This window comes from Peromyscus leucopus, chromosome 7, assembly GCF_004664715.2.
Source record: "Peromyscus leucopus breed LL Stock chromosome 7, UCI_PerLeu_2.1, whole genome shotgun sequence".
NCBI classification, from domain to species: Eukaryota; Metazoa; Chordata; class Mammalia; order Rodentia; family Cricetidae; genus Peromyscus; species Peromyscus leucopus.
This window is the reverse complement of record NC_051069.1, coordinates 14,273,829-14,288,696: the sequence shown is the minus strand read 5'-3', so window position 1 is coordinate 14,288,696 and position 14,868 is coordinate 14,273,829. Positions and strand designations below refer to the sequence as shown.

Below are 14,868 nucleotides of genomic sequence, written 5' to 3'. Positions count from 1 at the left end.
ACTTCTCCAGGGTTCAGGAGGGAGAATGGTAGCTAGATTCTACCCTGTGGTCTTCCTTTTCCCAGTGCAATCCAAAACCAATCACCTTCCTGGAGCACGATTAAGATCAGCATTCAAGTGATTCTGAAGAGTGGACGGAGGCCTCTGGGGCCAGATAAAGGAGCAGCAAAATGCATTCCTCTCCAGAAGGGAAGCAGTGAGACTGAACATGGAACCCTGGGAAAGGACAGTATTGCAGCGCCTGGGCAAGCCTTGCCCTACAGAAGAACAGCACCAGACAGTGTGCTCTCAAGTTCCGTCCATCTCCCAGGCTCCAACGAGTACCTCCTGCTCCTCCGCAGGAGGATGAAACCCATTATTACTGTACAGTTAATATACGGGGGTAGGGGGAAAGAAAACCCCAAATGAGGACAACCCAGAGGAACAAACCAGTTCAAGGAGACCAAGGGCCTGAACACAAGTAATTATTACTAATAACATTCAGTAGAGTCTTGGAGTTAAAACTCTGCTTCATGGAAAGAAATAGTCAGTAGGTAATTGAAGAATTGCCTGGACGGTGAGGCCAACTTAGTGGCGAAGGAGAAATACTTGGAATTGCAGGGGAACACAAAGAGGGAGAAATCATGAGTGACAGTGTAAGATGCAGGGGACAAAGATTCAGCCAGAACCATGTTGGTGACAGGGTGGGGAACAGACCCAGGGAAGGCACTGACTAAACAAGAAAAAAAAAATCAAGAACTAGACACATCCCAGGGAAATTCCTAAATCCTAGGCATTGGGGAAGATCTTCAAAGCGCCCAGTTAAACACAAGAACAACTTAGCGCTTGAGGATTCTAGGGAACCCATTTTTTAAGTGACAAAGTAAGAGGAAGAATCAAGCACTGACGTCACTTTTGTTATGGAATATAACCACACTGAAGCTGGGTATTCAGAGTACTGTACCTGTAATCCCAGAGCCACACTGAAGCTGGGTATTCAGGGTACTGTACCTGTAATCCCAGAGCCACACTGAAGCTGGGTATGCAGGGCACTGCACCTGTAATCCCAGAGCGGAGAAGCGGGGACAGAGAATCACCAAAGCAAACTGGTTAGCCAGATAAGCAGAGTTGTTTAGCTAGAGACCCTGCCTCAGAATATAAGGTGGCAAGCTTTCTGGATCCCTCATGGGAAGGTACACACTTACATGAACACACACCACAAAACCTAAGAAATTCTTCACAGACTAACAAATCCTACAAAAAAAACCCCATCAATTAAAGCAGGTGTGGGGTTGCATGCCTGTAATCACAACACTTGGGAAGCTGAGGCAGAAGGATCATGAGTTAGAGGCTAGCTTCTATTACATAATGAGACTCTGTCTCAAAAACAAACAAACAAACAAACAAAAACCAAGACCCAAACAAACAAAATCGCCACTGCCACTACCACTGAACACCAACTAGACTAGAAAGTGGTCTTCCCACTGGCACACTGAGGTGTTGGTAACTCTCACATTTTCCTCATCTATCTTCAACCCATTTATAGGGCCAGGGAAGCACCAGCATTTCCAATACCCAAAGTCTACTTCTAAATAGGAATTAAAGGTTTTAAAGCAAGTCTCTGGAGCAGGGCTGTCAATGGGGAACTGAGAAGACCCATGGGTTCCACATAAGCAGGCAGCTGGGCTCGGCTGGCCAGTCTTCTCAGAATGGCAGCCTTTAGCTGTCTCTAACAGAGCTTTACAGTGTGTGGTAGGTAGGGGAAAAAACCCAGACTGGGGAGTTTTTGTACTTGTGGCCTTCCCTCTTAAATTGTAACTTCTAAGACTCCTTAAACCACCAAGCTAAAAACACTCTTCTTCGCTGTATCTGTCCAGATAAATTCCACCTTAAATAATGTTATGCAAACAAGCCGTGGCCTCCATGGAAACTATGTCTGCTGTACAAAATTAAGCTTTTGTTTTTGAAGAAAGAGAACAAAGTCTGACCCCAAGGTAGAAATATGTATTTATACACTAGATTTTTCGGAACAAGTAATGATTTTGTCATAAGAGAAAAATGTTGGAACATCACTTAAAAGATCCTTTCTCAAAATCTGAGGCAACCTACAGCGAAGCGAGTGTAGCATACGCTCCACTTAGGCAGCACAAGTGTGGGATACTCTGTGTCAGCCAGGATGTGCTAGAGCACCCCACAGGCACTGACGCTCCTCCAGGACTCCAAAGACGCGTTTCTCGCTCACTGCCCACCCGTCCTCCTGTTTCCCTACTCTAGCTCACACTGCCTGCCACCCTTACAGCCCTGGCAAGCGTGCCAAAGGAAAAAGGAAGAGCAATCAGGCTCTGGCTCTTCAAGCTTCTGCCCATGACCTGTCAATTATGCTCACATTTCACTGCCCCAAACCAGTCACATCCCAGGCACATGTAACTTAACACAGGCCAAGTGAAATTACAGTATGTTTGGATAGCACCAACAACTACCCCTTTGTAAAAGACATTATTGGAGTCAGGTAGACCTAGAGTCAAATCTTAGCCTTACCATTTACAAGTATGAATTTTTTCATCTGTAAAATAGAAATAGTATTCACTACTGTGCAAACTTTTGCATAGCTTGTTAACTGTGGGTCATGGTCCCTAACTGAATGTGGAGGTAGTGAAAAAAAAAATCTACCAACAGCAGAATGTTTTTGAACACCAACAGCCAAGAAATGATTCTATGTTGCATGATGAGACTTCATTGAATGCAGCCTTATTACTGAACACACAACATGTACACTTTGCCCTCCACGTGTACTTACGCCACACACCAATGAACACTGCTTGAAATACCCTGGCTAGGATTTGTGTTATACTGTGTATATATACAACTACTGTGTGTTATGAATTGTGGAGTGTTTACTGTATAAATAAAGTCTTCTGTTCTTAGAGAAACATGGTTTAGTAGCGGGAAACACTTACCTTTAGTACTTTTCCATTGTCAATCCTCGGTATACCTCTAGTTTATACTGTGTTAGAATGTTTGGTTTTTAAAACTGCTGTTGGCTTGGGAGGCTTAATTTTAAAAATTAATTGCTGTTTGAGGCTGGAGAGGGGGCTCTGCAGTTAAGATTTCTGACTGTTCTTACGGAGGACCTGGGGTTGATTCCCAGCACCCACATGGCATCTCATAACCGTCTATAACTTCAAGTCTAGAGGATCTGATGCCCTTTAGCCTCCATGGGCACACCATTCGTGTGGTACACCTGCATAGATGCAGGCACACATATGTATAGAAAATAAGTAAATCTTTGAAAGTTGATATTTGAGTTGCTGGCTTGGGTTCTACAAAAATTGTTAAAGAAAAAGTTAGTTAAATGAATTTTGGCTTGGGACTAGAACCAAATTTCCAACATGTTTTGAAATGGCCTTAAACATGCTTCGGCCATCTTGTGCTATTTACTGATATGAAGCAGCATTCTCATCACTGACAATTAGAAAAGCAAAATACCAACTCTAAAAACTGCCAATGATGCTCTACATCCTACAATTTAAAATCTGTTAACATTCAACTCTACACGTAAAATTAAACAAGCCCAACCAAAGAGTTATTTCAAAATAAGTAATTTATAATGATTATCATCAGTGAATGCTGGATTTCTATATCTATTTTATATACTTACGTACCCAAAGTTGCACAAAAATGACTTGGTCACAGAGGGCTGGGAGCAGAAAAAAAGCTTAAAAGTCCTGCTTATAGAATTTTCGAAGATTAAAAGACATTGTGAGATTAGATGCTCAGCAGAATGCTTAGCTTTGATTCACCCATTCAGCAAAACTTTATGGAGCACTAGCCAGGCACCAGGCCAGGAATGAGCATACAGTATTTACACACTAAGTAACAGTTAATTTTGTTACTTCTACTAATCCACTTTCTGTTGGTATAATGAAATTCCCCAGACTGGGAACTTTATAAACAGGTTCCTTTAGCTCATGGTTTTGGAGGCTCAAAGTCTAAGATTAAGTGGCTCAGTAAGCCTGGATAATGGTGAGGCTCCCCTCTGGTGAGGCTCCCTGTTCATATCATAACATAGTGCAGAAGCAGAAAGGAAACATGGCCAAGTATAGAAGGCACGGGATACACAGGGAAATGGCCTTTAGTTCTCAGGAGAACTAACCCATGCTCTGAGACCAGCATCAATCCCTTCTGTGGATGGTGCTAATTACCACGCTCTAGACCTCCGTCACACTAGAGACCAGGTGTCCAGCACACCAATCTTTGAGGAACACATAGAAAACAGCACTGTCATTACAAATGCCTTCTGAGTTCCAACCAGACTCAGAAATAAGTCATCAGAGTCAGAGCACGTTAACTAACTGCCAGCTAAGCTCAGCTAGTCATTTTCCTTTTATATGGTAAGAGGACACATGACCTTGCGGCATACATCATTAATTCATGTGAGTTTAAGCTCTGTCTACCATGGTGTAAGGTGAAGCAACACATGGTGGCTTTCAGGAAGCTCCTCAGGAGATGGAACTCTGTCCACGTCATCCCTTCTTCAAGCTTCTAGAACACTGGTTTTTTTCTCAGACTGACTATAATGTCTTAATTTCTCTTCCTGTTGCTGTGATAAAATACTCCGAGACAAAGGCAACAGAAGGAAGAAAAGGTTGGTTGTGGATCACAGTTTATGGGTCCGTCACAGCAGACAAGTCATGGCGGGGGGGTGAGCTTGTGGTAGCTGGTCACACTGCATTCACAGTCAGGAAGTTGAGAGAATGTAATCCAGGATCCAAGTTCATCAGATGGTTCTCCACATTCAGAGTAGGTCTTCTCACTTCAATCAACCCTATGAAGAGAATCCTTCACAGGTATACCCAGAGGCTAGCCTAATCTACACAACTCCTCACAAGTGTGCCCAGAGGCTTGTCTCAAGGATAATCTAGATCAAGATGACAGTATTAACCATCATGTAGTAGAATGTTATTTTAAGGTGTGTTACTTTTGTTTATGTTGCATTTGTTTAACTCTGTGAAGCTGTGTTACTGTACCTGTCTAAAACACGCGATGGTCTAATAAAGAACTGAATGGCCAATAGCAAGGCAGGAGAAAGGATAGGTGAGGCTGGCAGGTAGAGAGTATGAATAGAAAGAGAAATCTCGGAAGACGGATTGGAGAAAAGGACTGGCCAGCTACCCAGCTACACAGGGAGCCACAGAATAAGACTAAGATTTACAGACATTAGAGAATGGGAAAGGCCCAGAGGCAAAGGTAATCGGAATAAGTTAAGGAAAGCTGGCAAGAAACAAGCCAAGCTAAGGCAGGGCATTCGTAAGTAAGAATAAGTCTCCATGTGTGATTTATTTGGGGGCAAGGTGGCAGTCCCCCCAAAAAGAGCAACCCCTCCCAACAACACCATCACAATAGCCATGCATGGCAGAAGAACAGAATAAAAGAAGACTCAGTTCCTGACATTAGAGCATCACTCGAGCTCTAGACTCGATGAAAGATGTTTGTCTTTCTGGGTCTGGGTTACCTCACTCAGGATGATTTTTTTCTAGTTCCATCCATTTGCCAGCCAATTCCATGATGCCTTTTGTTGTTGTTATTGTTTTTTGTTTTTCAGAGCTGACTGAACCCAGGGCCTTGTGCTTGCTAGGCGAACGCTCTACCACTGAGCTAAATCCCCAACACTCCCCTTTTTTTTGAGAGAGAGAGACAGGATTTCTCTGTGAAACAGCTCTGGCTGTCCTGGAACTCACTTTGTAGAGCAGGCTGGCCTTGAACTCACAGAGATCTGCTGCTTCCCAAGTGCTGGGATTAAAGGTGTGTGTCACCACTGCCAGACCTATGCCCCATTTTTTTTATTGGATTATTTGGTTTGTTTATTTCTAGTTTCTTGAGTTCTTTATATATTTTGGATATTAGCCCTTTGTCAGATGTGGACTTGGTGAAAATCTTTTCCCATTCTGTAGGCTGCTGTTTTGACTTACTGATGTGTCCTTTGCCTTACAGAAGCTTTTCAGTTTCATGAGGTCCCAGGTATTAATTGTTGAACTGACCATCTTCTGTAACCAGGTGAAGCCTCCAGTGGAGGAGGGACTGGGACACCAACCCAGCCACAAAACCTTCAACCTAAAATTGTCCTGCCTGCAAGATGTGCTGGAGGAAAGGTGGCGCAGAACTTGTGGCAGTGGCCAACCAATGACTGGCCCAACTTGAGACCCATACGATGAGAGGGAGCCATGCCTGACATTGCCTGGAGGGCCAGGAACCAGAGGCTAGATAGCCCAGAGCCTTAAGATAGAACCAAACAGAACTGGGGGGAAAAAGAGACAGTAAAATGATTCCTTTTTTTGTTTGTTTTTGTTTTTTTTTTTGAGACAGGGTTTCTATGTGTAGTTTTGGTGCCTGTCCTGGATCTTGCTCTGTAGACCAGGCTGGCCTCAAACTCACAGAGATCCACCTGGCTCTGCCTCCCAAGTGCTGGGATTAAAGGTGTGCACCACCACCACCCAGCTTTTTTCCATTCTTTTTTTTTCTTTTTAGTAAAATGATTCCTAATGATAGTCTGCTACACTCATAGACTGGAGCCAAGCTTAATCATCATCATAAAGGCTCCATCCAGCAAGTGATTGGAGCAGATATAGAGACCCACAGCCAAACATTAGGTGGAGTTTGGAGAATACCATGGAAGAAGGGGAGGAAGGACTGTAGGAGCCAGGAGGGTTAAGGACACAACAGGAACATGGCCCACAGAAGCAACTAACCAGGACTGATAGGGGCTCACAGAGGCTAAAATGACAATCAGGGAGCCTGTATGGGTCGGACTTAGGTCCTCTGTATGGTTGTGTAGCTTAGTGTTCTTTGCAGAACTCCTAATGGGGAGTGGGGGCTGTCTCTGACTCTTTTGCCTGCTCTTGGGACCCTTTTCCTCCTACCAGGAAAAGCTTGTCTCGTCCCTCCTTGACATGAGGGTTTGTGCCTAGTCTTATTGTAACTTGTTCTGCCATGTTCAGGTGGTATCCCTGGGAGGCCTGCTCTTTTCTGAAGGGAAACAGGGGAGGAGTGAATCTGAGGGAGAGGGGAAGTGGGGAGAAGGACTGGTAGGAGAGAAGAGGGGGGAAACTTAGGTCAGGATGTAATATATGAGAGAAGAATAAATTAATTAATTAATTTAAAAACTGGATGTTTCTTAAGAGAATAGTAACTCTTGACAGTAATTCTACATCTTCAGGAGAAAAGATAGCAACACAGGAAGCAGCAGCTGTGGCAGAATGAGGAAGATCTGGGCTTTAGAATCTATCTTTCTATTTCCTGTGTCAACCTTTGGTAAGCTATTTAGCTAGCCAGGTTTTAACTTCTTGTCTACACCATCTAAGACCCAGAGAGTTATGAGAAGAACATGGGATGTGCATGGAAAGCCTCTGATGAAGGCTGGCTGTCTATCTTGAGGAGTGTGGCTCCAGGGGGCCCATTCTACCTATTCTAATCCAACACTGGAATACCTAATACAGTCACGGCTACAGAATGGTGTTTCAGTCCAAAACAAGGCACAGGACCACACACACAACAATGGTCCCATAAAACAGTAACGTTTAATGACATGCTACTCATTTGGTTTGTCTAACTATAGACTAGGATGTTAGTTTAGTAACGCAACTGTCTAATGACGCTGTGCTCAGAATTTAACTATGTCGTTAAGGGAAACATGGTTATATTTTAAGACTGTGTGAGGTCAGGCATGGTGGAACACCCCTGTAATCCCAGCACTGGAGAAGGTAGGGCAGGAACACTGAAACCAGCCAAGACCACATGGTAAGACCTGTCTCTAACAAACAACAAAACGACTGAGTGAATAGCAAGGACAGTTCCAGGGTAACCATCAGTGGTGAGGGGATGACCTGGAGTGGAGAGAGACCAAGTGGAAGCAACTTAAGGGCTTACTGTGGACTTCCTTTTCAGGCTAGCATGAAGCAACAGGGGTCAAATTTATTCTCCTGCCTAAACAACTAAAGTACTGAGTAAATTAGAGGGAGTATCCATTTTCAAGTTACTGGGTACAGGAAATGAAGGACAGGATTTCTGAGAAATTGCAAGATATGAAGTGAGCTCTCCTACTATTTATTGCCCCCAAAGAGTTGCAAGATATAAGTAGGAAGAAGTTAGGAAAATACAAAATTATAAAGTGTCTCTCACTGCTTGGAGAATTTTCATAGTGAAGTATAAGAAAAAAACAACAAAAACCAACCCAGGCAGGATCTGGGAAGATCTCCCTGAGTTGAAGAAGTAGGGCTGTATGGCCAAGAAGGCACAGAGGCAAGACTACATGGGACAGAATACCAGAGTATAGCCAGAGTGGACACCAGTCACTTCCAAAGCCTGTCCTTCAGTGCAGCCCTGCTCAGCACACATGGCTGGGAAAAGAACCACCTCCGTGTATGTAAGGAAGCACTGCCTAGACCCTAGACAGGGCCCTGAACACTGCCTACTGTTTAGCAGCCAAAGTGAAAGACACTTCATTTATGGGGCACTGGGTAGCGTTCTCTCAAGAATTTTCCTTCAGGAGTTGGTGAGGGTTAGTCCTAAACCAAATGCTCTGCTAATCTTCACATGGTTTACAAAACAGACTTGAAAGAATGCAACTCTTTCCAAGTAACTTATCCCATGTGTGGGGTGGGGCGGGGTGGGGGTGTTGCTGGAGTATTTATAGAAACACAAAATTTTCCTAGACCCAACAACTTAAAATTCACAACAATAAGGATCTACTAAAAAATCACCAGCATACAAAGGAGAACTGCTATTTTGCTATTTCTTTAAAATAATTTTCTTGAAATGTTACTGAATCTTAAATTGTCCTGAAGACATTAACAAAATCATCTTAATCGTGTTCACCTTACATGCTACTTTGAAAACTCCTGAAATACTAACATTTCTAAGGTAAGCAGCCCTGTAATTAAAAGCATGAGCTTTAAAGACAAGAAAACTAGAGTCTGAATTACTCCCAACTTCTCTCTAAACTCTGAGAAAAGCCACAGAACATCCCTCCGTTTCAGTCGACTGATTCATAAAATAATATTTGCTTCTTAGGGTTGCAGTAAGAGATAGGCATGCCGTGGATCCCAGCACTTGGGAGGCAGAAACAGACACAGACTTTTGTGAGTTCAAGCCAGTCTGGCCTGTAAGTTCCAGGGCAGCTAGACCTACACAGTGAAACCCTGTCTGAAAAAAAAAAAAAAAAAAAAAAAAAAAAAAAAGGATTTATCATGTGGCATGTGGCAGGGGAGCACGGAGGCACTAGAAATATGAAAGAGAAAGGTGCTGTGGGGTGTCTTTCTGTATGCTGTGACTATGCATGGCTCCCATTGGATAATAAATAAAGCTGTTTTGGCCTATGGCAAGAAAACTTACTGCCAGGCAGGAAATCCAAGCAGAGAGACAGAGAAGAAGGGCAGAGTCCGAGGAGATGCCAGCCTGCCACAGAAGGAGTAACAAGAGGCCAGCAGACTGGTAATGCCATGGCCATATGGCAACACATAGATGAATAGAAATGGGTTGAGTTAAGTTGTAAGAACTAGTTAGCAAGAAGCCTGACCCACAGGCCATACAATTTGTGATATAAGCTTCAGTGTATTTACTTGGGACCGAGAAGCTGCGCAGGACACAGGGAAATTTGCGGCTACAGAAAGGTCCTCCAAGTGCACTCTACATTGGACTCACATTAAAAGTTCAACTCAAGTACAAGCTTCATATTTCATTTCTTAGTTTCTAAGTAGGGCAATTATTTTAAGGTTCGCCTACAAAAATTAAAGGATCACTTTTTTTTTTCTTTGAAAAAATAATCTAAGAAGTTGTCAGGTTCAACCAATTAAGGCATGTCTGGGAAATATTTAGAATCTGAAAAACATGGTAAAACTTTAATTGAAAAGCAACCTGCAATTAACATCACCTTTCAAAATTCTCAAATTAACAGACTAAATTATATACAGACATAAAATGGACCAATCTGTTATGATGATAATTTTTGTCAGAAAGGCTGGGCCAATAGATATAAGGAACAAAAATCAAGTTCAAGTTTGTATTTCATTTGCTCTTTCCACTTAGATGATGACATATGGCTTAAGTATTAACCCCACTAATAAAATATTTGCATATTCATTTTGAATCTAACTTACTCATGCCTCTATAAATTCATTTTATTAATTGCACTACATTGTGGCTCACTTCACTCAGGGTCTCCCAAATCCCTGCCTCTCAAAGCGTAGTCCCCAGACCATCACCAGTGCCACCCGGGAGCTTACTATGATGGCCGAATCTCACTCCCCACACAATCTATTCTGGTTGAGTCAGAATTCACATTTTAACAAAATCCCCACAGGATGGCTATGAACACTGATGCCTGAGTAGCAAAGCTGTAAACTGTGGTGGGTTTGGGGGTTTTATTCTGTTCACTGTTGGCTGTATCCTTGAACAAACAGAGATCCGTCTAGCTCTGGCTCCCAAGTGCTGGGATTAAAGGCGTGCGCAACCACCGCCCAGCTTCTGCTATGGCTTGCTATTAGCTCTGACCCCCCAGGCAACTTTATTTATTAACATACAAATAAAATCACATTTCAGTACAAATAAAATTTCACCATATTTCCCCTTTTCTATTTTAATAAAAAGAAAAAAGGAAAAAAAGTTATAACTAATATAAGAAAAACTATATACAAAAGTACAATAATTATATGCCATATATACAAGCAATAAATACCTAAACAATGTCTAGTTCATTTGCATTTGAGAAATTCAGAGAAAATAATTCCATTATCTATCCTATTTTGGTGAGTCCAAAATATACCCAATTCACTTTCTATCCTATGCCTTAGACTCATAAATATAGGATAGATAGGATATCTTCTTTAATTTTGCCAAATATGAATAGACTAGATATTATAAGTAGACTAGATATTATAACTGTAATTCTTGCTTGATAATTGTTTTGTTATATGTAATTTTACTATGTGAAAGTTAAAACCTTCCTTTTTGGAAAAAAAAGAAAAGGGGAAGTGTTGTGGATATCGCTCTGTGTAAAAAAAATGCTGAATGGCCAGTAGCCAGGCAGGAAGTATAGGCGGGACAAGCAGAGAAGAAAATTCTGGGAACAGGAAGACTGAAGGAGAGAGACGCTGCCAGATGCTGCTATGAAAAGCGAGATGTAAGGTACTGGTAAGCCATGAGCCATGTAGCAACTTATAGACTAATAGATATGGGTTAATTTAAGATAGAAGAACTAGATAACAAGAAGCCTGCCCAGGCCATACAGTTTGTAAGCAATATAAGTCTCTGTGTGTTTACTTGATTGGATCTGAGTAGCTTCCGGACTGCCAGGTGAGAGAGATTTGTCCTGACCATGGGCCGGGCAGGACCAGAAAAACTCCAGCTACAATGGTTGGTTTTGTCAGCATGTGGCCACTGTGATGAGCATCCTCTTTGAAGCTAAATAATTACACATATGGGATCAAGAGAACAGAGTTGCTCCATAATTTAGGGGGGGGGGCAATTAAAAAAATCAAAACAGAAGCCGGGCAGCAGTGGCGCACACCTTTAATCCCAGCACTCAGGAGGCAGAGCCAGGTGGATCTCTGAGTTCCAGGCCAACCTGGTCTACAAAGTGAGATCCAGGACAGGCGCCAAAACCACACAGAGAAACCCTGTCCCAAAAGACAAGACAAAACAAAACAAAATATATCCACAGCTGAATTTGAAACATTCCATATGAAAAAAAAAACCCTACCAGAATGACTACATCATAATAAATTTCTGTGTATCATCTAACACATAGTTTTATTGTAGGTACCACATGTTTTTAAAAGAAATTCACATGGGACTTGAAGAGTACAGATTATTGTTACTATTATACAATAGTCACAGTGCCTATAAAATAGAACAAATCCTGTTTCTCTTTCATTTAAAAGAAATATATGACAGACCTAAGTTGAAACTGATCACAGCAGGCAGGATGGCTGGGCACAGATTCAAAGCAAGGTACAAATATCCAGTTTTCAAAATCCCTGCAAACACCAACTTCCTCTCTTATCACTATGGCCATGGTGTTATGTCAAACATTTGAAAACAGCTGAAAAGTGCTGTTCCTCATAAGCAACTATGAAGAGCTTTGCAAAGAGAAGGTAAAAATTGAAATAACAGTCGACACCTTAAAGTGGTCAAAATGCCCATGCTCTGGGTTGCAATGTAAGAGTTACCTGGCTGAATCTGAGCCAATGCACCCAACACGGAGCAAAGGATTGAAAAGGATTAAAGAGTTGCTAGGAGAAATTATCAAGAAGCCTACTGAAGCAGCCTTGGAAGTTAAATATGTCCTCCAACATCCCCGGCCTTTTATAAGATCCAATTATAGATCCGTCACACTCGCATTTAACCTCTCCTCACTCCGTTTTGCATTTTGGGCCTATATCTTCTTTTAGGATACAGAGTTCCACAAGAGCACAACAAGATGTTTAATGATTTTTTAAAATGGGCCTAAATATATTGATTTCCAGTTTTAGAGTACCATTTACTCTAATATTTCAGAATGTCATGAATAATTCACAACGTCCTATTTCTATTCACATCCCCAGCCAAAGCTCTCAGAACTGTGCACTTGCCTCTATTTATTCACTTGTCAGTCACTGTTCCATCCCCTTCTGGCTGCCTTCTAGACCCTCCATGCGCTCAAACTCCTCTTCGACGATGAATAACCCTTCCTGTGGCTAAATGCAATGGCTGCCCTCTAGTCATTCAACAAACTTAACCAAGCATTCTCTCCCTCTTGAGAGAACTCTCTTCCTTCTAGGTACTTTACAACTCTCCAGCCTGTGTCAATCTGTGAGGCTCTGACACTTCCAGCTGACCTACAGTGGTTGCACTCCCTTGAGAACAGGTCCTGGAATCTCCTCTAACCCCATAACTGTATCACCTTCAGATGCTGGCTCACACTTCCACATGCCCAGATCTGCCTTCTGACCGAGTACAAGTGGCATTTCACTGTGCACATGAAGCTCAGCACATGCAAATCTGAAGCCTTAGAGCGTCCTGTTCCTCCTCCAGTGCAGCCCACTCCCTTGTTGCTGCCTCTGCCAGAAACCCAATCCCTTTACCCTCCCTGCACACATTCAATCAATCGCCACCCTTTCGTTTCTATCCTCCAAAGTCTATGTCCCATCTCCCCATCTCTACTGTCTTCCGTCCCCATCCCCGCAGGCCTGAGGTATCATTATCTTTTGTCTTCCTGAATTCACAGACACTGTCCTCTAATTCCATCTACAAAGACAGAGTGATTTGTCAAAGAAGAAAACGATTAAAACCCTTCCTCTGGCTTGCCCGTGGGCTCTAAGAATATTCACAGGACACCTGTCCTCCTCTCCAGACATCCACACCACTTAGACTCAATTCCTTGGTTCCCTAAGCGCCAACCTTTTATATATTAGACCTGTCAAGGTTTTCTCAGGTGTGGAGCCTTTCACATGTTATAGTTTTCACCTGGAATATCTGTTTTTCTTTACTTTTATCTTACCCATGGTGATCTAAAAACATAAACAACTCAGTGTACATGCACACATGCCCTATGAAGTAAGACTGTTATTTTTATCCCTGTTGCATCTCTACTACACTTATTTCAATATAACATCAAGATGTTTCTATTTTACGATAAATAAGATTCAGAGAAGCCAAGCAGCTTAACCGAGAACATGGAAATTCACCGTCAAAGCTGGATTTCAGGGGCTGGCAGTGTGGCTCAGTGGTAAAGCACATGCTTAGCACACAGGAGCCCTTGGTCCAATCCCCAGCACCCAAACTAAAACAGCTGGGATCTAACTTTAGTCTTATGTAGGTGCTTGACTACCAAAGAGCATGACAATTTAGCTATGGGATGACTTAATTCTCCCTGCCACAGTTTACATAGGTATCTGGGTAAACACTATGTCCTCAGGAAACCAGGATCAATGGGTGGAGAGACACAGCTCAGGGATGGGGCACTAGAGATTCCCCCAGCACCATGAAAAAACAAAACCATGCACGAGAGCAGAGACCATTCAGGCCTTGCTCCATGTTAAATCCCTAGCATGCTGAACAGCGTCTAGCATGCAACTCATGTTCAATCAGTATTTGTTGAATATCTGAATGTTTATCTCATTCTTGCATAATTAGTTTGAGAATGAAATCAACTCCAACTGTGCCTCCTATTCCTACTCAGACACAAGTTTCCTACGTCAGCCCCTCCCGTCCTCGTAGAGGTGTGAGGCTGGGGCACTGGCCTTATGTGGCTGCTGGCCAGGGTCCTCCTTACTTCCCTGGGGATCTGGCAGCCGACCATCCTTCCCTCCCTCAGGCCTCACCTTCCAAGTGGGCGAGGACGCTACAGCATCCTCCGGGCTAGGCCCAGGCGACTCTGCGGTGTCCAAGAGCATGAAGCGACCGTAGCGCTTCAGAGGCCACTGGGAGACTTCTCCTGCAAGGCCGAGGCCCGAGGCGACATTTCCCGCCTCAGCCATGCCTGCCCACGGTCCTGGAAAGCCTGCCTCCACGTGACACCTCACGACAACCAGCCAGCCAATCAGGAAGCGCGGTGGCTCAAGGCCCACCCTTCCCCTAAGCGGAAAGGGGGGGGGGGAAATGCCTTTACCGGAAGTGTGCTCTTTGCTTTTTTTTTTCTATTTGTATCTTTTCTCCCTCCCTCCCTCCCTCCCTCTCTCCCTCCCTTCCTCCGTCCTTCTCTCCCTCTTTCTTTTCTTTTTCTCTCTTCCTCCCTCCCTCCCTCCCTTTCTTTCTCTCTCTCTCTCTCTCTCTCTCTCTCTCTCTCTCTCTCTCTTTCTTTCTTTCTTTTTTTTTTTTTTACTTTGGGTACCCAAGAGAGATTGTCACAATTTCTGC

At 43.1% G+C, this 14,868-nt stretch overlaps 1 protein-coding gene across 1 annotated transcript in view; it reads right to left on the bottom strand.

Annotated features, from left to right (window-relative positions):
- Rec114 (REC114 meiotic recombination protein) overlaps window positions 1-14,528 on the bottom strand; it is a 110,018-nt gene extending 95,490 nt beyond the window's left edge. Inside the window, exon 1 of the mRNA XM_028892495.2 lies at window positions 14,334-14,528. Within this exon, the coding sequence (XP_028748328.1) occupies window positions 14,334-14,489 (156 nt within the window). The 5' untranslated portion in view covers window positions 14,490-14,528. The remainder of the gene's footprint in view (window positions 1-14,333) is intronic.
- Window positions 14,529-14,868: the final 340 nt, after the last annotated feature.